The sequence below is a fragment of the Phyllostomus discolor genome, chromosome 10 (genome assembly GCF_004126475.2).
Source record: "Phyllostomus discolor isolate MPI-MPIP mPhyDis1 chromosome 10, mPhyDis1.pri.v3, whole genome shotgun sequence".
NCBI lineage: Eukaryota > Metazoa > Chordata > Mammalia > Chiroptera > Phyllostomidae > Phyllostomus > Phyllostomus discolor.
The window spans coordinates 95,214,550-95,238,218 of record NC_040912.2 but is presented as its reverse complement, the minus strand read 5'-3'; the positions used below and the strand labels follow the sequence as shown (position 1 = coordinate 95,238,218).

The window sequence follows — 23,669 nt, the reverse complement described above, 5'->3', positions numbered from 1 at the left end:
ACACCAGCTTGAATGTACCTCACAGGCGGCTATCAGACCCACAGAATGAACAAACAGGGTGAATCCTGGATGGTGGAATAGTTGGTCTTTGTCCGCAGCTCCTGCTTGGCCATTCCTAAAATCCCTGGATGTAGAGTGATAACTAAGTATCTCATGTGCCGATGCAATGACTGGTGTCTGGAGCCCTGGCCAGCTTCAGGACAGTCCCCAGAAAGACCATGACAGGACTCAAGGGTTGGAACTTCCAGCCCCACTCTTGACCTCCAGGAAGAGGAAAGGGGCCAGAGGTGGAATCTATCACCAATAGCCAGTGAGTCAGTCAATCGTGCCTACATAATAGAACCTCCATAAACCACCCCCAAGCCCATACGTGACAGGGTTTGGAGAGCTTCCTGGGGGGAGAACACATGGACATGCTGGGAGGCGGGGCTCCCAGGATGGACGTGCTGGGAGGCGCGATCTGCGTTCTCAGCAGAATGGCCTCAATTTTGTCTTCATTTCCAATGGAATCACAGCCCCTTTCTGTCTTGGGTGAGTGACTGAGGAAATGGGGACTGAGGTGCCTCTGATCTCATGGTCTGGGACCGCCAGGGCAGCTGAGGGCACCCCAGACATCACCATGCAATAGCCAATGTCACTTCAGCATGGCGGGGCCACTGTTACCTGGAAAAGGACACTTTCTGAAACTTGAAAATTGATGATGAAATGATTTGGCATCTCAGTCACTGAGAAAATACCATTGTCTTGAAGGCAGTGCCTCTGATTTTTAGTTACTGGGGTTTCTGTGTTCTGTGTTCTGTGACCTGGCAAATCCGTGATTTTCCCTTTGATCGCCTCCAAATAGCTCTCTTTGTCTGCTATACCACAGGGTGTTTTTCTTTCTTTCTTTTTTAAGATTTTATTTATTTATTTTTAGAGAGAGGGGAAGAGAGAAAGAGAGGGAGAGAAATACCAATGTGTGGTTGCCTCTCATGCATCCCCTACCGGGGACCTGTCTTGCAACCCAGACATGTGCCCTGACTGGGAATCGAACAGTGACCCTTTGGTTTGCAGGCTGATGCTCAGTCCACTGAGCCACACCAACCAAAGCCCACAGGGTGTTTTTCATGGAAATCAAAACAGAAGGTGATTCTCCTTTGGTTGTTTTGTGTTTACCTTTGATGTTTCTTCAGATGCCTTGAAAGCCGGGCTTCCACCAGAGCAATTTCCATGGGTGCAAGGAAACCAGTTCTCTGGTATGTTGCCTCAATTGAAATGGACAAAGCAGAGCGGCCGGGCTTCTGGTGTCCAGAGCTGCCCCAGAGCTTCCCGTTGAAGCGGCTTTGTTATCCTGGGACTCTCGGAGTGCTGGCCCCCATGGCAGTGTGGGGCCTTTTCTGTGTTATGGGAAGAGAATAAGAGGTCTCGCCTTTACCACACAGAGTCCCAAGGGCCTGGGCGGGCTGTGGGGGCGGGAAGCCCGTCCAGGAATGTCGACGTCACAGAGGGCAGCGCCCCGTGAGCCCCGCTGCTGTGCAGATGTGGAGGAGCCATCTCTAGGCGTCGCACCCACTCACCACGCAGCCACACACCGACGCGGACCTGTGCCCGCTGGGCTCGGACGCACGAGAGTATGAAAATGCTCCCTGAGCACTAGTATCCCCGTGCTTGTACCTTTGGTAGATTTAACAATGAAGACAGACTCCAAGGTTAAATGTAATCATTTCTGTACATTAAATTTATTATAAACCTGAAGAAGGCCCTTACTTACGTATGTAGAGTTGGTGTGATTTTTGATAAAGTGAAGGCTCGCTTTGTCACACAAACGCTCTCTGGCTGACCGTCTCCCCCAAAATGAGGTTCCCCCTGGTCGGGCCGGAGTGAAGCCCTGAGCGGTGTTCTCCCTCCGGGCTCAGCTGTGCCCGCTGCTCCCCACTGCAGACCTCTGTGAGCAGACTTGCCCCCACTGTGGGCAACTGACGCAGTCAGCTCGGTAGGAACAGCCTGCCGAGATGGGATCTGTGCCTCTGCTGTCCCAGCTTGGCGGGTCCTGCAGCCCGTCGTCCCAGCAGCCTGGGTCCTTGCTCCTGGTGGCCTCTGTCTCGTAAGCTGGTGCTGTGGCGGGGGATGTGGTGGGCTGCCCAGAGGACCTTTCTGGCCTCCAGGCTGCTGAGTCCTCAAAACTAGTGGCCTTCTCTGCTCGAGCATGTGTGACAGTGCAGACCCTTGGCCGGTCGTTCTTCTGCATGGTGACTTCCCAAGGTCGCTCCAAGGGTGATGTCAGAGGACACATACGTGCCACATGATGCTGAATGAGGAAGGCTGAGTGTGGTCGGTCAGCACGCGTGAATCACGGGAGTAGAACACGCATGGTGGCAGTGACGGAGACGAGATGCTGGGAGTGATTCCAGCAGAGCTGAATGTTGTTGCTGTGAAGTGGCTCCCGATTGTAACGTAAAATGCTCTGCTCTTCCCTGGAGATGCTCAGTCACCATCCCCCACAGAAAGTAAAACCCAAACAGGGAGCCTTTTCAGACCAAGGGTTCAGGTGCTCAGACTCTCCAGAAAACAGCTCTCCTGTGTCCGAGGACTCAAGCAAGGTCAGCGACTGTCGAGTCTGTGCCTGTCCTCCTGAGACGGATGCTTGATGAGCAAGAAGGTGGCTCCCCCGAGAGGGTGCGGCCACCCCAGCTCCCTGCCCCGCTGCGCTGGCCTGTGGTGGGCATTTCTGCGCATCGTGCTCTCGGCGCTTGAAGGCCGATGCACACCTGTCTTTCTGCACCGTTTCAACGTCTTCCTCTGCCCTTCTGCTCTGACGACTCCATTTACAGTATTACCTTGACTTTTAAACTTCAAATTAAATTTCTGACACTCCGACAGTTAACTTTGAAAATCATTTCTTGGATTCCCTGTAGGCTACTTAATGTCTTTGATCCCATGTAATTAATAAGAAATTGTGAGCACGTTCACTGGCAAAACTCTGCACCTTCAATTGGCAACTTCAGAGGATGAGACGAAGCTCTTCTTCAGAAATTTTTTCCTTAAAATTTTAAGTACATGTTACTTCTGCTTTGTTGATGGGAGTGATACTGTTTACATCACTGCTGTGTTCTGAAGCAAATGTTGGTTCTGTAGATCATGGCAAACAGATTCATTCAGAGAAAGAAATGCCTTTATCCACCTGCCACTTTTGCCTCTGATCACTATTTTTTTAATGGGTCATAAGAATAACTCTTCAAAGTCGTTAATAAGAATTTTACATTAGGGCTGCCTTTTGAACTCCTGTCAGATGTTCGGTGCGGCTCTGTCTTCAAGGACGCCCGCTGTAGGAACACGCCCATCAACACTCCCCAGGCAGCGGGGATGACAAGCATGAACATACCATGAGGATGTGGGAGGGAGCACGTGTCATGTATGGATCTGCTACTCGAGTGGACTGAGAGAGGAAGCGTGTACTGTCTTTAGGAAGAAGACGTGTGCGTGTCTTCTCTTCCGTGGTGAAGTCCCGAGGAGAGAGAAGGGGTGTGGAGCAGGGCAAAGAAGCCTCGCTCTCGGTGGTTCCAGCTTCTACCTTGGAGGTTTGCCTGGGTGTGGCTCCCTCTTCGCAACAGAAGAGCTTGGGGATGTCACAGTCGTTGCTTGAAACCCACCTTCTCCCTGGATGGCTCCTGGGACTTGGGCAAGTTGCTCAGGTTCAGACTCCCTTCCCTCCTCTGTGAGACGGGGAGGCTGGCCCTGCCTCGGGGGAAAGGGACGCATGTGCCCAGCATGGACTCCTGTGCCTGGTGCTAGAAGTCGGCACCGCCATCCCCAGTGGTTTGCTTCGGGACCCAGCCCAGCACCTCCCAGCAACGTCCCACTTGTGTATCTCTCATGCCCCCACCTTGTGGCGGCTGCCTGGGGCAGGACCGCGTGTGGGCGTGGTCACGGGGACTTCCCCAGTGCACTCGGTGTTCAGGGGGCCGGGCATTTGCCCAGGTGGACTGGTGACTGGGCCGAATCACGGTTGTCATTTGCCCGAGTGCTCCCGAGTCTCGCTCCTTCCTCAGCTCTGCTCATCTGTTGGGAACTGGCCGCCCTGCAATACAACGTCTATCAAGACGGACAGATCACATTAGTTCCACAGAAAACAGCCCAGTGTCTGTGCCAGGAGAGATGTCACTTCATTCTGTGGAAGCTGGTGTGTTTTTCCTCTGAAGGTACTAAGTAAGGGTACTCTTCATAAATACGTGGGCACTACAGAAATGGTTTCTCAGCCTTTGGGCCCACGGTTTACTCAAAAGAAGCCTATTTTTCTTTAAATCAATATAACTTTACTCGCTGAGGATAAATGTATTTAAGAACTTGCTGGGTAATGCCATCATATTAATGTTATTCATACCCAGTTGGAACAGAAATGCCTTCAACCTTTTAGCAGAAGCAAGAGCAAATTATGGCAAAAATTTCATTTCAGAAGCCGTCTTCATCTAGAATAGGCTGGGCCCTGAGGTCAAGTCATCAGTTTGGGATTGTGTCTCCATAATGCGATTCTGCCGTGTGCGTGCCTGACAATGGCCCGCGCTGGCTCCCGTATTAGTTTTATAAATGGCTATGTTAATGTTCCTCACAGACAAAGCGCCTTTGGTTCCCGTCTGCAGAAGTTTCTTCTGCATGAAAATACTTGCTTTAAGATGCCACTGGGATGAATTCTTTACGGGTGGTTCCTCTTCTGCTGAGTGCTGGCTGATGGCCACCTGTACATGGCCCTGTCCAGCCTTGCTTTAATTTCCAGCAGGGCGTCCGGATGGGCCGCATGTGTCCCACCACTGGCTATGCATGTCCCCACCACCGCAAAGGTGCCAGAAGCTGGCAGGTTCAGGAAATCAGTGGTGGAGGGGTGGGCATGTTCTCTGGGTTTGTGTAATGCTTTATCTGCACTTAAAAATAATCCTAACTGTATCAAAAACAAGAATTAGCAGGTGGGAGTCCTCAGGAGGAGTGTGAGAGAGCGATCGGATGGGTTGCAGGACTCGGGGCTCCCCAGGACCAGCACTTGAGGTTTGGGACAGAGGGGGCCCTCAGATGCTGGCTCCTCTGGAGCCGAAGGACCATTCAAAGTGACCGCAGTTGGTGGGAGAGGGTGGCCTGGTGCTCCCACACTGAACAGCTGCCAAACACTGCGTCGCCCAGTTTCTCTTTAGAGGCCGTGCCCCTAACGCCTCGTCCCAGGCTCAACGTGCCACGTGGGAGTCTGTTGCTAAAAAACATTCTTTGTGCAGGAAAATGCACTTTCCTGTTTTCGTTTGCATTTCTTTTACTAAGTTTATTTCTTCTTTTATGAATTTTATTGGTAAAAGTTTTTACAAATACTTAATACTATATGCCAAGGGTGTCAAACTCCTTTTCACCAGAGGCCATATCAGCCTCTTCGTTGCCTCCAAAGGGCAGAATGTAACTTTAGGGCCATGTAAGTGCAACTGCTCCCGGACAGTTAGCGAGAGCTCAGCGCTGCTGTCGGGTAGAAACACGGCGCCAGACTGGGTAACCCAGGGTGGAGGGCCGGGTTCGGGCCAAGGGCCTTGTGTTTGCCACCTGTGCTACATGTCAATTACATTGTTTAATTTAATAAAAATGTAGGTTAAGTGTTTATAAAATTATATCACAGTTTTCCTTTTTGCTTTGATGTGTTTCCTTATTCTAAGATCTGATAACTCTTCTCCTAATTTTTTCTAGTTTTTTTTTAAGCTATCAGCCATCTGTCTGTCTCAGGGTAAAGTGAGAACTTACTTATCCTGTAACACATGCCTTATTTTGTGCCTCTAGTTTCTTTCTAGGTAGGTGGTCACGTTTCTTATCAAGGTTACTCTTAGGCATTTAATACTTTTTCATTGCTTTTGTGAATGAGGTTATTTTTCCCTATTATATTTTTTTAAAAGATCATTGCTGGTACCTCTTTTACTTTTAATTCTTTGTAATTAAAAAACTTGCTAAAAGGGCATTTTAAGCATTATTCCATTTATGTGTTGTTTCGTAAACTCCGTGACTTTTCAGACCAGAATCCTGAGCCCTAAACATTTTCCCGTATTTCCCGGCAATGCTTGCTTCCTTTCCATTTCGTCTCGTTTCTCCTTTTTACAAGGCAGGCACCCAGTTGTCGGATCTCACGTTCTCTCCCTGTCGTTTCTTTCACGCTTTCCGTCCCCTCGTTCTGTGTGTTAAGGTAGTTTTGTTTTGTTTTTTAAACTTTTGCTGCCCCATTATTGGTATGATTTTCCACAGGGACAATTGGTCCTGGAGTGTCTGTGGTCCGTTTCACTGTCTGTCCTTCCCGCAGCTCCCCTTACCTCTGGGCCGTGGTGCTGCTGTCTCGTCTCTGGGGTCCCTTTTTACTGAAAACACAAGTCGGAGGCTTTTTAGAGTTTATGTTGCGTTAAAGGTGTTTTCCCTCGCCTTCCTTTTTTTGTTAGAATCACTTTTTGGCCCTCGTGTTGCTCTCCTGTTTTGGTGTCTAAATTTGTTTGTGGTTCTTTATGACTATTTTCTTTAACCCTCTCGTGAGGAAAAGTGTGTTCATGGCAGACATTGACCGGGAACAGGACACACGGAGGGAGGCACCTCCTCTCGGGGGAGGCGCCCACGTGCGTGGCCCAGCCCAATGCCCCGTGCTGGCGTATTTGCCCCGTGGCCCTGCCAGGTAGGAACCACCTGCTCCTACCACCTGGCCGGCTGCCTGAGCATTGAGGGATGTATTTGGACATTTGGGATCATAACATAGGTGCTCCCATCCCATCGGCAGGCCCGAGAGGCTCCCAGCAGGGTCCTCTGTCTCCTTCGTGTGTCAGGTTTCTTGTCCTCAAGTTACAGTCCCTGTGTGACCACAGGAGGACGCTGCTCAGAGTCCCGGCCATGATGCCTGAGGGCAGGGCCGGGCTCTCTCAGCACTGACCCTCTCCACCCCCAGCTCTGGTCCCTGGTTGTGTCAGCCCAGGTGGTGACCGGCAGGAATAAAAAAGTGTGTTCGGGAAGGTATGGGATGAATAAGAACTCTCAATAGTTCCTAAGAAAAACCAAGATCTGCTCCTTGAGCCGACATGAGAAAGACGCCCTCTGGAAGCTGTGACAGTCACGGGCACCCGAGGTCTGTCTCGGCAGGGGACGGGCACAGTCCTGCCCCGCGTGCCTCTGGACGCCGGGCAAGTCCGCACAAGAGCTGGCCCCTGGAATCAACGCGTCCTGCAGAAATGTGTTCTGTTAAAATTATGGAGTCACACGACGCATTATGACTTAGACAAGGAGCAATCTTCACACAGCACCCTCCTCAGTGAGTTCATATTATAATGTTTACCAGAGGCGCCTGGCACTTGCCGAGTCTTGTTCCCTCTTAGCTCGGTTTAATGGTGCCCTGCGCTGGGAGCCTGCAGGAGAGGAAGGCGACGCAGGCATCCAGCCTCTCGCAGGAAGGTCCCGCTGGGTACGGCGAGGTCGGCTCTCTCTTCTGAGCGCTGTTGCCATGGTTGCTGCGGGAACGTGCCTGGAGAGCTTGGCGTGGACTGGCGCTGTGGAAAACGACCTCCGGGAGTGAGAGCTGCCTTTCAGCGGGGGCGTCTGAGCGTCCCGGCGGGCTCCTGGGTGACAGGGATCTAAGCAGCATCCTTCCCGCTCTGGTGCCCGTGAGCGTGTTCACGCAGCCGCCTTCTGACGTTCGGGAGAAATCTTAACACGCTTATCTCACGCTTCATGGTGCTGTTTCCACAGGACGGGGCCCAGCTCGTTCACAGACTGCAGTCTCCCCTCCCCCCACAGCGAGTGTGGGCGAGGGCAGTGGGTGCTGCCTCCTCGCCTTGGTTCACCGGCAGCTCTGTCTGTCGTTGCTGCTCCTGCTCCTGGCACCCAAGAGCCAGGTGCTCTTCCGTCTGACCTCCAGTTCTCATCCAATTCCAGCATCGGGGTTCAAGGGCATCTCGTGCAGCCACTGTGTCACAGGTGAAGAAACGGGCTTCAGGCGTCTGAGGGACTCATGAAGGCCCTGACCTTGGGCCAGAGCCCGACCTTCCAGCACTTTGCCCTGAGCCGTGTGTCCTGGTTCAGCTGCAGGCAGAGTGTTCACCTGTGTTCCTGGCTCAGAGCCCTGGGCTGCATCACACGTGAGAAGCCACACTCGCAGGCTCCCCCGTGGCCGTAGCACGAGTTTACCCCCTTTCCAAATGAGCTCACCGTCCTGGTAGCTTCCCCAGGCTGTCTGATGATGACTTCAGCCCCCGAACCCCTGAAGGTGTCCTTCCAGTCCTGAATAGAAGAAAACAGAATCTTCCAGCAATGATGCACTTCCGGCAGTAGGAACACCCACTAGAAGTCAGTACAGGAATTGTGCTTTGCTCTTTGCTTTCCAAGGGGTTTTTCGGTTTCTGTCAAAGTTTATTTCCACTTGTAATGACCCTGGGCATGGAAACCAGTTCGACAGCTCAGCTTTTGGATCTCAGGGTACTGCAGGCAAAGAGGAAACCTGGGGGTCAAGGACCCCGGCTGCAAGTGGCAGTCGATTTTCGACAGAAAGTGTCCTTGAGCTGAGTCCACCAGAAGTGACAGAAGGACCGTGTGTTGACATTGCCCCATCCCTCACCCAGCATGCGGCGGTGGGGATGCAGCTGTGGTGCCATGTGTAGAGAAACAGGAGGTGTGGGTGCTTGTTCAGGGTTGCCATGGTAATTCCTTATTATCACCCAGGAGCAGAGAGAACCTTGTGCAGGGTACTCAGTGTGTTTATCCTCCTGCTGCTTCCAACAGTGACTGTGTGTGCACATGCGTGTGAGCACACGGGCCCATTCACTAGACACAATTCCGCTGAGCACTCCTGTGACAGACGACGGGTCCTGAGCCACACGCGAGCACCACTGGAGTGCTTGTCACTTCCTGTGGGAGCAGATGTGTCTCTGCTACTCGGGCCCACTGATCAGAGATCCGGGTGCCAGGGAACAGAATTCCTCGGGTTTCTTTTGTGGCAAGGAAGGGAGGAGAGAGAGGGAAATGCCTCTGCTGGCTGTAAAGAGTTTGAAAAATTGCTGTTTCCAGAAGTGCCAGTTCCACCTGCTTGCAGCTTGCTGGACTTGGGAGCTCAGGACAACTCGCAGGGACGGTCCTCACAGTGGAGACTTCACTCTGAGCGGGGCTGACCTGGGACACGTTCTGTCCTGACACCCCGGAATCTGGGGTTTTGCAGATTGTGTCTGCCGAGTGGAGGGTGCTTGTTGGGACAAACCTCTAAATTGACTCTGAACAATTGACTCTAAATGTCCCTCGGAACATTTGGTGTACGGCGGGACACGCTGACTCCACGGATCCTAGGCGTCTGCTTCCGTTGTGACCGGTGTTCTTTCCTCGGTGGAAGTCCAGCCTGTGAGCCCTCAGGTGAGAGCTCCTGGCAGGAGCCTGGACTTAGAGATGTTCTGCATGTGCGGTCGGTGGCCCCACATGCGTCGAGGGTGTGGACAGCGGCTTTCAGCAGGAAGAGCAAAGCTTGGTGGTTGCTGCGAGCAGAGGGTTGTGCATGGCGCACCTCAGCCTCCTGCAGCGCCAAGTTTGATGTTTAATTGAACATCCATCCAGCCTCAGTGTGAACGTCTGTGTTAAACTTACATGTGAATGTCTGCTCTTCACTCTTAGTCTCAGATCTCGGGCAGTATTTAAAAATTCATTTACGATTATAAACCAGAAAAGAAACCTTCGTGCTCAGACTGAACTGACACTAAAGTTAAAGTGGGAGCTCGGAATGACTGCTCCCACTTGGCAGCTGGGTTTATGATTGTTTCAAACGGTTAAGAAAGCAGGTCTTTTTCGGCCTTAATTCACTGAGTCACCTCTTCAGGTCCCCGTGCCTAGAAGGTCATTAACTAGGCTGACTCTCGGCTTTCGGAGCACTTCAGCCAGTGTCAGGCAGAAAGTGCATTCTGGAGAGGAAGCTGCTCCCGTGTCCAGGCACACGCTTCCAGGCGTTTTCTCAGGGTGTGTTCCTGGACAGGAACTACTGGGTCACCGGCTTGGCACTTTATTCTTTTTATTTATTTGCCAGGAAAGTGATGTTAACTCAACAAGCAGCATAAAAAGTAACCAGAGCCTGTGCTCAGTCGTCACTGCTCCTTCTGGCTTGGACAGGTGCACAGGTGTGCTGGAGGAGCAGCACCTGCTGCCCTGCATGCTGGGCTCCTCACCTGAGGAGAGAAGGGAAATTCCAGCTTCTCCCCCAAAATGCTCTAAAAGCCAACAGAGCAGACGGTTATTTAGAAGCATTTTTCTTCCTTTCAGTCATCTGGCTTATGAGTTAAAATGCTTAAAATGTTTTATTTCTGTGTTTCTTCAGTTAACCACTTTTGGCTGGTAACCTAACTTATTTTCTGGTCCCCTGTTCTGAATCATACTCAGTCCATCTGCAGGCCCCTGGGTAAGCTGCGCTTCTCAGGGTCCCTGTCCTGGCTGTGGGGGGATGCAGTGTCCTCTGTCAGAGGGTGCTGCTGAGGGTCATGTCAGGGAAACCGTACCTGGATGGGACTGCCCTTGACACTCCACATCAAAACGTCCCCAGGGCTGTGGCCCCCGAGGGGACACGTATCCGTGAGTGAGGCCACTCTCGGCTGGGACTGTCAGAGGAGACGGCGGTGTCGCCAGACCCCTGGGGATGAGAGCCCGCGGTGCAGGAGGCACGTCCCTAAGGCCTCTGGCTCTTGCACGGGCTGCCACTCTTAATCACATTTTAATTTTCAAATAAATTGCTTTCATTATCCTTCGGTCCACAGTACCGTGTGGGCCTCCCTGCTCATTACGGCCCCTGGGCCCTCTGCTGAGGTCGGTGTTTAAATAGCTGCAGCCAAAGCGCCATAATTAAGGACGGTCCGTGCTGGTTTACAGGGATTACTATTGTTTAGTCTTTGAGAAAACCACCGGGAGAGCTGCTGAAGTCCGTCCTTTTGGTGGAAGCCCTCAAGGCCGTCCGAGGACTGCCTGTCCCTGAGCTCCCCCTGCAGAAGGCCTCCGGTCCCCCGCTCCGCGGTCACAGGGTCATCTGAGGCCTGGCAGGGGCCGACCGCACTCTCTGGGCTGCCACCGTCCTCACCAAAACCTTGCCACCATGAAACCAAACTAAGTTGTCTCTGCCAAAACAGTGTTTAAAAACACGTATCTCCCCACCCCCAAGATCTGGTCTCACCTGCATTAGCACCCAGTGTGTTTTCAGTTAGGTGTCCAGGTCTTCGCTAGACTGGCTTGTTTCTGATGAGATGTCTGGGTGTTGAGGATGGATCTCGATCTCCGTGGGGCCTGCGTTGGCTCTTGGGTTCTGGGACGTGGGCCCCCCTGTGGCCTCAGAGCAGCTGCCCCTGCACCTGGTCCTTGTAGCCCAGAGACCTTGCAGGTCTGTCTTCCCAGCACCCTCTCTAATGTGGGGGGCTTCTCTCTCCCATTCCACTTCTCCTCCATTCACCAAGCTTTTTATTGCTCGTAAAACGTTGTAGTAAAGCACACCTAACATAAAACTTACCCTCTTATATTCATTTCCATGTGTGTGTTCAGTGGCATGAAGTACATCACCTCCATCGACTCCAGAACTTTCTCACCTTTGCAAACAAACTCTGCACCTGTGGACCACTAACTCCCCCACCTCCCCGCCTGCTGTGACCTTTCTCTCCCTCTCTGTCTCTGTGACCCTGACCCTCCTGGGACCTCACGTGTGTGGAACGTACAGTCTCGGTCCTTTTGTGCCCTGCCTTGTTCATGGAGCACAGTGTCCTCCAGGCTTGCCCACGCTGAGGCAGGCGTCAGAACGGCTTTGCTTTTTAAGGCCGAGTCACACCCTGTGTATGAGGGACCGCAGTTTGCTTATCCAGCCAGCCAGCCAGCCAGCCATTGCTGGACACCAGGGCTGCTTCCTGGCTCCTGTGAATAATGCTGCTTGAACCTGGGTGTACCAATACCCCTTGAGTCCCTGCCTCCGATTTCTTATTTAGTCATGGCTGAGCACTGTGGGAAGTAGGACTTACCCCCCCCACCAAAGGGGGCAGATGGGCAGAGGGCGGTTCCAGAACGCAGGGGTCACTGGGCACCAGCGTGTTAGAGGGGACAGGCACATTTGTCTTGGGAGAGGAATGGGGGGTTCAAGGTGATGAATCTGGCCCCTGGCATGTGGTGAGGGGTTGAGGTAAATAGGAATGGGGCCTTCTGTCCACTCATTATCTACCCCACGCACGGTGGGTGCACAGTGGACCGAGGAAATGGAGACACCAGTGGCATAATGCTCCCAGCACAAGTGCAGCGCTAGCTCTCTCCTGAACTTGCCGGGCTGTGGTTCCTGGAGCTGGCATGGCTGGGCATCTTGGAGTGGCCTGTTGCCATTCACGGAGGCCACACTAGGTCGGTAGGGACAGGGGTCAGCCACCTACAGAGGGCTGGGCTCCCTGTGGCCGGAGACTTGTGTCTAAGGAGCCTTCGCCATCCCTGGGGCCCAGGGCCTCTCCTGACACTGCCCTAGCCCACTCTTGTCCTGGGTTCTCCCGCCACTAGCTTGAGAGCAGATTGGCAGGGGTGGTGGAGAGAGATCTCCGCAGGGCGATGGGACAGGGGTGTCCTTCTGCAGTCCCTGCCTCAGGGCAGTGGGTGCACCTGGCCTGCCGGGGGCTCAGCTGTGCCCGTCCTGGGAGGAAGGCACCTGTTGGGTAATTGGAAGGTGAGACCTTCCAATCTGAGGAGCTACCTGGGGTCTGTGCATGGGGAGGGGTGGTGAAGGAGGGCGAGGCGGAGGAGGGGAAGGAGAGGGATCCCCCCTTCCATGAACCTGGTCATGAACAGGGCCCTCCTCTCGGCCACCCTCTCTTTCCCTCCCTTTCCCCCCTGCCGTCTTCCGTCCCTCTCAGGAAGGTGGGCGAGGTGCTCTTCAGTCGGTGGAATAAGAATGGGTGCGGGGGCGGTGATGGACGGCCGGTTTTGAGTCACTGTCCCTGTGCAGATAAGATGAGGCCCCCAGATTCCCTTTTCCCTCATCCACGTAATGTGCCATTTTCGTGCGGCGCCGCTGCGGCCCTCGGTGCCAGGGCTTTCTATTCTTGGTTGAATAGTCAGTGGACCGTTCCGAGCTGATAAGAGGAGCGGCCACGGTTACTTGGCAACGGGCTGGAGCAGAAGGCCGCTGATGGGGAGATTGGCTGCCCCCGATAACCCGCCTTTCTCCTTCCCTGCTGCTTATCTCCGCGTCCACAGCAGACGCACCAGACACCCGTGGAGATTGGGTGGGATCTGAGCTCCCGGCAAATGAAGTTCACTGAGTGCCTTGCAGCCGGCCTTGGTCGGGTCCCTGTTCCCGTCCCCTGCCCCAGGCCTGGATGAGCCTGGCTTCCCGGGGTGCCCCAGTGTCCAGACCTGGAGGCCACGGCTGGCCACCCCTTGCCCTGGGAGGGGACAAGGAGCCCGAGTGTTTGTTAGTGACAGAGAATGAAAAAGAGTGCTAAAGTTGCCAGAGTGTTGCTAACGTGTCTGGTCTAGACCAAGGGCAGAAAACTGGCCCTCCGCTGGAGGCACAATGACAAAGTGACACGTCAGAGCAGCCGCAGGCAGCGTGTGAGACGGGTACACATCAGGGCTGCTTTGTGGGCTTCTTATCTTTTAGTTCAGGCTTTCTCCCCGTAAACGTAGTGCTGATGCCGTCCCTTGCCGCCCACCGCATCGAGGAGCCTGGGCTCTCTCCTGCTCGCCTCACCCGCTCTGGACTCCTGCGTGATATGTGGGGTTGTGTGTGAAGGGCCACTGAATTTAGAATTGAGGAGATGTTCAGGTTATTTGGTTCCACTCTGCTATTTCCAGAAACAAACAAGCGCCAATGTTCTGAGGACCAGAGAGGCTCAGACAAAGGTGGTCACCCAGCAGAGGCAGTCAGGCCTGCCCCTGAAGGTGCTTCCCCTGCCCCTGGCTGCGAGGAGATCCAGTGGGTCCCCTCGAGCAGTCTGTCCCTGGTCAGTCCCGTCTGGTGCCGCACGGCAAGTTCGGAGGCAGGTTTGGTTTTTTGAAGCTGCGCTTTCTTCAGTCGTCCGTACACCTGGCTCCTCAGACAGCACCTGAGCCCACAGCAGACGTGTGCCCTGTGCTTTTCATCTTTCCACTTTCTCCTGCCCTGCACGCGACACCGCCGCGGGGAGATGGGGCACATGCAGAATCTGCATGTGTGTCCGTGTGTCCGTGTGTCCCAGCGGTGCGTGCTGGGCTCCCGCCAGCATGGGGTTTTGCACTAGAATACTGGGGGCAATTCGGTTGGGCATTTACTATTATTATTTTTAATCGTGTTTACATTTACTTTTCCAAAAAAAATAAGGAAGCAACAAAGTGCAATAGTGTGAGCCTGATAAATCTGAAGCTGAAACGTGAAACCCCGGGAAAGGAGAAAGAAGTAAACGTGTCACTGACCCAGTGGTTAGATTGCTGGGGTTGAGTCTTCACATCGCCCTGAGCTTCCCAGCATGCAGGAGACAAGGCAAAAAAGACTAAGTTGAGTGGAAATGATTTCTACATTGTTACATACATAACAAAATTCACATATGAGGCTGGACAAAGAGAAATGGGGGCTGGGTTATCTCAGACTCTGGGAGAGCTTGATCAACAGCAGCAACCAGCTTTATTGGCCTTGACGCTCAAAAGTGACCGTCTTCCACGTTAGATGTCTTACATCCCAACAGTGAAGATTTTTATAATTTATTTAAAAGTAGCAAAACAGAGCCAAGAGGCCATTTGCATTGGTTTGTATGTATGTGAAACAGTGAAAAAAATCCCTTGTAGTAAAAAGTAAGATTGGACTCAGCACTCAGTGACCGTGGCCACAGCCTGCCACGCAGCAGGTGGACAGAGAAGCAGCAGGAATGCAGCCAGACTTTCCAAATCTGGAAGGTCCCTGCGAGCCCGCTTCTCTTCCTTCTCCTCCTGTGGCCACACGCTCGGCTCTCCCTGCTGCCTTGCAGTCTCCGGTCCACCCTTCATGCTGGCCACCGGTGAGGACCGGCAGCCTTGTGGCATCGGGGGGCGGACACTGGGTTTTCAGTGCACCCAGCGGCTCTGCAGAACTTTAGGGACTCAGTCTGGTTCTAGGAAAAGCCTCTGCACCTGCAGGTTTCCTGCCGAGGGAGCAGCTGGCCCCCAGCCCCACACCTGCGGCTGCGGTCCAGGAAGGTGGGCAATTGTCGCAGCTCGGAGAAGCTGGCTTACCAACAGTCACTCTGCTGTGGTTTAGGGAACCGAGGCACAGAGGGGGGAAGTGACTTGCTCCAGATTGCACAGCAGGCTGGTGGCGAAGCTGGGACCAGAGCCCGGTATCTCTGGGCCCATGTGGTGGTGTTTTCTCGTCGCCCTTCAGCAGCACTCGGAGGTGTGTGGCAAAGGCAGCGTTCCTGCATGAGGTCACCGGGGAGCTGTGGTTTCGACATCGTTCTAAGCAAAGTGAATGAAGTCCAGCCAGTGTCTCATTAGGACTGTTTATGCCCAGAGCGATGTATTTTCTCTCAACTCCAACCTTATGTTTTATTCTGCTGTTTTCTACTGAAGGACAACCAAGGGTGCCAGAGCGTCGTAACGTGGCCAGGAGCCGGGGCAGCGGCTGCAGGCGGCAGGGTGGGGGGGCGGGGGCGCAGCTGGGGCGGGCCTCCCGGGCCCTTGGGACCTCTGGTGTCTCGTCTGTAAAATGGAAGGGCCTGAACGAAAGACATGCTTCTGTTCTCTTCAGCTCTCTGTGAAAATCCAGAGTCTTCCAAAGGTCACAGGGCATTACCTGCTGGCCCACTGTCCACAGACTCCCGGCTGCCGTGGAGCGAGTGTCCAGGGGTTCATCCGTTTCAGGACAGAGAAGCAGGGCGGGCAGAACCGCTCCGCCCAAGATGGAGAACAGCAGTTCAGAGAGGTTAATGTCGCCATTTGAAAATCTATTACTGCCCGCGCCTAAAACACTTAGATTCAGGGGATTGAAAGCCACGGTTGATAATATCAAGAAGCGAATTTTCTTTGCAGGAAGGGCTAAGCGCTGGGAGGCTCAGGTGTGATTCGTTGTTGCCAATCAACACTGTGCTCGGGATTGCCAAGGCCGCCCGCCCCCGCCGCCTGCCTGCGGGGCTCTGGGTGCTGCAGACACTTGAGCTGCCAGACCTCGTCTCCGGGGTCAGAAGCCAATAGGCGTTTAAATGCAGCGGGGGCGAGCGGCCCGCCGCAGACCTCAGCCGGCTTCGGTTTCAGCCGTTGCGAGAAGGAGGTGAAGGAGCTGCTCTGACGTGCACCCAGGCATCTTGCAAAACACTGCTCAGGCAGCGGCCGGGGGGAGCAAGGGCCTTGAGGTGGCGGCTCTCCCTCCTGCCTGAGCTCAGACCGCTGCGGACCACAGCTGCAGGGCACAGAGCCTGCCCGAGAGGCGCTCCTGAGGAGGGGCTGTGCGGGCCGTGTCTGCCTGAGAGTGAGCCCTCTGTCGGGCAGCCACAGGCACGGGGTGGGGTGGGGCTGCCGCCCGCTCTGCCCTGGCTGTGAGGGCCGCCTGCGCTCCTCGCCAGCGGGCTCCTGAGATGCAATTTCCCATCGAGGTGTGATGCCCACAGCAGGGCCCAGAAGTGCAGTCCGGGCCTTTTTTTAATGGGACGTGTGGATCCTGGGAGCTGGTTTGGGTGGGGTCTGCTGACCTGCCTCTTGGGCCCCCAGTTGTGCTGGAGGAGGGGCTGGGTGTTCAGCAGCTGAGTGATGCTGGAGGGGGGCAACAGGGGCTCCCTCTGCCTGTTGTGGAGCCTACAGACGGGGTAGGGGTCCCTCGGCCTGCTGTGGAGGCCGCAGACAGGGTCATGGACGCCTGGTTTCAGTTGGACAGCCTCAGGTACCTTACAGTCCTGAGGGACTGATTAACAGCCTCAGACTCGGTGCTGACAGCCCTCTGTGTCAGGGCGTCTTGGTGCATCCCGTGCACAAGGCACTTCCTCCGTGGTGACAGCTGTCTGCAGGGCTTGGGGAGGGGGTCCAGGTGCCCATGGCCCTGTTACTCTGAGCCTGTGTTCTGAGCACTACTGTGAAGGGGACTGTCCCCTTCAGCTCCTCCCGGCAGGTGCCTCTTCATCCCCCAGGGGTCGGGGGGGCCAAGTCTGGTCCACTCGGTCCAAGGATGAGGGCTCGTCAGCGTGTCTGTGGTGCCTGTGGGAGATGCTTGCAAAGCTCGTAGGACAGATGGCACCATGGGGACAATCTGGGAGGCTGTGTGATGCTCTTCCCAGTGTGAGTGTGCTTGTGCAAGTGTGCACACGTGTGAGTGCATGTGTTTTACCCCCGCCTCACTAGGAAGCAGCGCCTTCATCTCCTCCCTGGAGCTGGCACTGGGGACAACTGGTGGGTCTGTGACGTGTCTGGCAACCAGAGCATCATTGTCCCGAGCTGGACACAGCTGGCCTGCGCTGGCCTGATGAGGGTCCGACTCTGCAGGGAGGCGGCCACCAGGGGTCACTGTTGCTGCTTCATCTTTGCCACCGCCTGGGGCCTGACTTCCACACAGGGGAGGTGGATGAATGTCAAGTTTGGACAGTGTGATTTGGAGCTAATGGGTGCTTACCTGAGCAGGTGCAGCCCCGGGGCCGGGTGTGGGGCTGGGTTCCTCCTGAAGGCATGCACGAAGCCGGGGCCCCAGGCTGACACCTGTGATTACCCCTGCCTTTCCCAGGCAAAGCTGGAGCTGCTGCAGACCAGCCACTGTGGTCCTTGTGTCCCGGGGTCACTGGCCACCTCACTGGGCGAGTGAGTGCACTCGGTGCCCACTGTGCATGGTGTTTTGAGGCCCTGACTGCACATCGCAGGCCATCGCTCCTAGGGGTGCGGGGAGCGGCTGGGCTGATCGGGCCCAAGCCCCCTGAACACTCCCACCCTTACCCTCGTGAGGAATCTGCACGTGGACGACTTGTTTCTCGGCTCTCCCTGCCCCATAATTACTCCAAGCCCACCTTTGCTGCACCCTCCCTTGTGAAGATTTTGTCATTGTGGCACCTTGTCTGCCTCTCTTCTTTCTCCAAAATCAGGAACATTGACCTGGAGGTTTCCAGGGAAGAGTTACACACACATGCTATTTCCATGAAGAAACGATTTACACAAGTGATTGAACACGTAGGAGCATTGCAATGTCCCTAGCAATGCCCTAAGCTAATTACCCCTCCTGGAAAATCTGAGTGAGGTGATCACATTATATTTGTTGATTCCTCAGTCCCATCATCTCTTCCCAAAGAGATCATGAAGAGATGTGAAAAGGGCATTAGAAAAAGAAGGGGATGAAATGTCCTGAGCGCAGAGAAATGGTCATGTCGCCACAGGAAACGCAGCTAGAGCCACCAGAGGCCACATAAGTGGGAAAGGTCTGTGACCTGACGTGAGCCACCCATGGCCCGGCGGTGGCAGGTAGGGATCCTGCCTCTGCCCCGAACCCAGGCCTCGGGTTCCTCCTCTGGACCCTCGTGACGGATGTGTGGCGGCACTCTCAGGTGGACACTCCTCAGCAGAGGCCTTTCACGGGAGCCCCAGACGCATCCCAGGGGACTTAGCAAAACGGTTCTCGGGGGGAGACTGAGACAAACTTGTTCACGCCTGGGGCTGCCTGGTGGGCTGACCTGCTGGTCACGTGGCACATAGACAGACGTGTGTGCACCCACAAATACACACGCACACACCTAGATGGGCACATATGACATAAACAACACACACGAGCATGTGCCACATGTGTGTATACACGAGCATGCACACACAGTGTGTGTGTGCATTCACATAGACATGTGCATATACAAACACACATATACCTATAACTACAAACCCATGGGTACCTACACATGCACGCATGAACACAATACATGCATGCATGCAAAACACACATGTAGGCACACCCAGATGCACACAGCTATGCATGGACCTATAGACACACATGGGTAGACACATGTATGCATCTATACACGTATACACACATAAATATGTATGCACATGTACATACAAACACACCTGTCAACACTTTTCTGAGAATATACTTGTAACATTGTACACCAGAAACCAAATTTAAAGAATGATGGCATTCTACCTCCGAAGGGAAATAATTTACTCGAGATATTCCAAAACAGTCAGGAAATGTCTTTGGACATTTCTCCCTCAGAACCTGAGCGATTGGGTGTGTTACCTGAGGGGGGTGGTTCTCAGGTGTGTCTCTGGCAGTGTGAGTGCCACGGAGGTTGGGCTGGGGGAGCCCAGGAGCCTGATTTCTCTTCCTCCTGCTCAGCTGCTGACCCCTCTGTGGCCCCCACACTCCAGCCTTGGTGTCCTCCTCTGTAACATGTGGGGTTAGGCCATCTCGATGCTCCTTCCAATCCACACACTACAGTTCTGCACCCAGGGTGTTCCCATCTGAAAAGCAACACCAACAAACAAATGTCCTAGACCCAAACAGCAGTGGGGTGACCACCAGAGGGCGGGAGGGTGGGGCAGGTAGAAGAGGGTAATGGGGTGGTGGACACACAGCACAATATACAGAGGATGGGTTATAGAATTGCACACCTGAAGCCTATATAATCTCATTAACCAATGTCACCCCAAAATGCAATAAAAAGAAAAAAATAAAATGTGTAAATTAGTAAATAAAAAAGAGAAAATATGGAAGTTTCAGGTACATTCTAAAGAGTCTTCATTTTCTCCCCTTTGCCCCCTCCTGCCCCCCACCCTGCCCTGGGCCTCCCACCCACACCACCCACAGGCACAGAGTGCTTGGCACAAAACCACATGTGAGAACAGGGACACTTGTAGTCTGAGTTCTCGCCTCAGACTGTTCATCTCCCCAGGCAGTGGCCATGGGGACGAGACCCTCCCTCTAAGGGAGCTGTCACTGAATCACTCTGGGTGTAGGTGGCAGATGCATGAATTTTGGTGAGGCACTTGGGCGAGGCAGTGCCGGCAAGCCCAGCATGGCAGAGGTGTGGCGGAAGCGGGCCCCTCATGGTCACTGTGGCTTGCTCCCAGCAGCGGGCAGAGCCTCTGACCTTTGCAAAGTCCCACAGAAATCTGCAAAGTGCTTGCAACACGTAAGATGATTTTCTGCTAATCACACGGCGCAGTCCGTCTAAGCACATGGGTGAGATCAGACCGGCAATTACCCAGTCAGCCTGGCACTGGGCACATGTGCTTCTGCTCATTAAACTTGTTGCATTTGAATGGCTTTCTTCAGCTCCACTCGGGGCAGCGAGACTGTTGTGAACAATGAAAGACGCGTTTCCCTCCGGCCAGCCTGGAGCTGCAGATGGCCGCGCTGTGTGTCCCGCACGGGCCCTGAATCGGTCTTTTGTGTGCAGGAAAGGCGGTCATTTGAATGTTTGAGCCCCCACAGGAAGCTTGTCTCAAAGTGAGCAATTCGAGAATAAAGACTCGCTGGGGCCTAAATTAATTGGAAGGTGTGGTTTGGACGGACACTGATGAGCAGGGCCTGTCCCTGCAGACGGGGAGGGAGCTGCAGGATCTGCCCCATTTGTGCACCCTGCCCCGAGAGCACCTCTCCTTCGCTGCGTCCTTTGAAATCCCCCTCACACCCGCCCACCTGCCTGGCGTGTCTGGTCACCCTCACGCCAGCGCCTCCCACGTGGTGCCCGCATGGAAGGCGCTCCTCGTGGCTTCTGCAAATTAATATTATACTTCCTGGTGTTCTGTGTCTCATCTGGGAAACTGGCCCGGAGTGTTACTGACTTTTTTGTCAAAAATGTGAAAGTCGCAGCCTGGAAATTACAAAAAGGGAGGGGTGGGGAAGGGTGGGGAGGGTCAGAAGAGGGAAGGGATGGGAACGTGGAATAAAAATACAACTGGCACTGGGATCCCGAGTCTCTTCTCTCCAGCTTTGCCTTTGTTTCCTATGCACTGTGCTCTTTATTTAAACAAAACCACAGCTCTCCCAGCCTCTTGAATTCTCACAGTCCTTTGGTGACTTTTTGACACCATTTCCAAAGCCTCGGCATGGTGCAAGGACGGTGTCATCTCTGCCTCCTCTTTGAAAATGAAGCATTACTTTCTCTCTCTGCCTCCCTTCTCCCACAGACGGAGTGTTTGGAAGGTGCCAGAAGGTTCCAGTGACAGACACCTACCGCTATGAGGTGTCGCCGGGGGTCCTGAAGCACCTGACGACCACCTTGCAGAAGCTGTCCCGCACAGGTAGGCCGTCCCAGCCAGCAGCCTGAGGGGGAGTTCCAGGGACTGCCGTTCCGCTGGGCATTCAGCAAGCACTTTACTTCTCAAACTCTGAGGGCCTCTTCGGTAGCGAGGGAGCAGAAAGGGACGTAGTGAGCCAGGGTGGCAATGCGGAGCGGAGGGCTGGGTGCAGGGGGTCTTGGTCACCAAGGTCACAAGGCAGGTGCTCCCTTCGGGGTGCGAGGTGGTAGGGTGGCCGCCATGTGCACAGTAGGAACCACAGGTGCTCCAGCTGCGGTTCATGCTGGAGCTCGTGAGGGTGCTCTCGTTGGCCGACCTCATCCGACCCCACTGCTGATCAACCTCGAGAAAGCCAGTCACCTCCACCTACGTTGTCACGCCAAGTGTTGTCACACAGTTATTTTGGAGGGAGTTCCTGCCACCTGTTTGCTTCATGGGCTGCTCAGATCATTCAAAATTTCTAAAATTTTAATAACTTGGAAATTATTCTCTGTGACTTATTATTTATAATTTACGTTATGTATATGCTTTTTAAATTGAGGGTGAGGTGTGAGTGTGGCCTGTCCTGTTTCTGAGGTAAAATGGGGGCTCCTCGCGCCCCCAGAGCCTGGACAAGAGGCCGATGGTGAGCACACGTGTGTGGGTGAGCGTGCAGGCGCAGCGCTTGGAGGACCCTCCTGTGGTGGTCGGGACACAAAAGGCCCCGCCCTGCTGGGGGCAGGCCTGGAAGGGAGGGGCCGGGAGCCACATCCCCGGGAGTCACAGGCTCCCCCGGCTCTGAGCTGCTTCGTAAAGCAATGTCTGTGCCGACTGAGCATGGGCAACCCCACTTGTTCTTCTTCTGTCTCGGTGTTCACGGCGCACGTTGGCTTGTGAAGGCCTCAGAAAGCTCTGAGTGGAGGGTCAGCAGATGGGGACCCACGCATGAGGGGGCTTTGTGTGCAATCAGTCGTGTGACTAGTGACAGGGTGTGGCCATCCGCAAGTGTGGGAGCTGGCCGAGTGGCCCTCCCCGGCTGCAGCATGTGCACCTGGGCCTGGGACAATGGATCTGAGCGGGTCATCGAGGAGGACGGGAGCCTGTGTCCGTTCCCAGGGCAGACACTGGCCCCTCGCTGGGGAGCCAGAGAAGCTGAGAGCGGCCTTGAGGCGGCGGGGTGGCAGGGTCGCGCCAGCAGGGGCTGCAGGTCAGAGCGAGTGGGCAGAGGACACGATGTGTTTCCACTAGGGTCCTGCTTCGCCTCATTCTCCGTAATCAAGTCAAGTCCCATGGTAACTGGGTGGCCCACGGTCAAGTGTTCAGTCTCCATGGAAGCCTAGTTGCCAGCCAGGAGCAGTTTCTTGACAGGAGCGTAGTTATCTGCAGAGACTGTCCCCTCGGTGCTCCCAAGGGTGTGCACGGTGGTTCCCCTGAGGGGCCTGCTGATGTCCTGTGGGGACCAGAAAGTGGCACAGACTAGAGAGCTGATGTGCTTCTCGGGCATTGTGGTCCGTGGTGCACAGCGGGGGCCACCTCCTCAGCAGGAGAGGAAGGGATGCCTCTCCCAGCTTGATGAGCTTTGGGGTCAGTGTCTGCCTTCAGGAGGACCCGCCCATCTGTCTGCACCCCAGCTTTCAGCAGCTGCTCCTTTCTGGGCAGTGCCCCAACGTGGTAAAGGCCCCATGCAGGGTGGTCTGAGCCGTAGGAGGCACAGCTCATTAAGGAGGCGGTGGAATACAGAGGCAGGCGAGCTTTTTAATTAGTAGATTTATTCAGTGCATTTGTGGATTTACAGACAACTGAGCAGGAAGTAGAGTGTGCATATGCTCCCTCACCCCCGACCCCTGAACAGTTCTCCCTATTCTTGCATTGATTACTGTGGTTCACGTGTGGTGATTAACAAGTCATTCCTGATACATCACTCACTAATGTCCACAGTGTACGTCAAACAGTGGACGACACCCCTGAGCTGTTGGGGGCACTCTTTAGGGGAGACAGGCTCTAATCCTGCTGGTTTCCTGGGCACGGCTCACATGATACAGAACAGTTTGGGGAAGGGAGTGTTTTCAGGGCCCCTGCCCTCACACCACCCAGGTCGCCACGTTTGCATGGCGGTGGCTGCATTCCAGCCACGTCCTGCAGACACGGATGCTCGTCTGGGGGACAGAGAGCGGCTTCCCCTGCCACTGGGGAGCTGTCTCCATGAGGCAGGGAGGGAGGTGGGATTTACCTGTGCCGCTTCTGTCTTCCATGTGAATGTGTCCGTCCAGGACAGACACATTGGCTTCATTGGCCAGTGTTTCTCCCACAGGCAGCTTTAGTTCCTGGGCAGACACATTGTTCTCTCGCAGATTAAATTTTTAAGAAATACATTTCACTTCTGACAATCCATTAAAATTCACTGGCATGTAATTTGCCGTCGTGAAAACAACTATGGATTCACTTCCTGGCCGGGCCTCCTGACGTATTGAGCTGTACATCAAAAGCAAAATCAAGAAAGCAAACTGAGAAAAACATACCTACCACAGTGCCGTGGTTCC

At 54.3% G+C, this 23,669-nt stretch overlaps 1 protein-coding gene across 1 annotated transcript in view; it reads left to right on the top strand.

Moving 5' to 3' along the window:
- Positions 1 to 23,669, top strand: part of PTPRN2 (protein tyrosine phosphatase receptor type N2) — a 372,178-nt gene that overhangs the window by 90,391 nt on the left and 258,118 nt on the right. Inside the window, 1 exon segment of the mRNA XM_036011084.1 lies at positions 21,040 to 21,153. Coding sequence (XP_035866977.1) covers positions 21,040 to 21,153 — 114 coding nt within the window.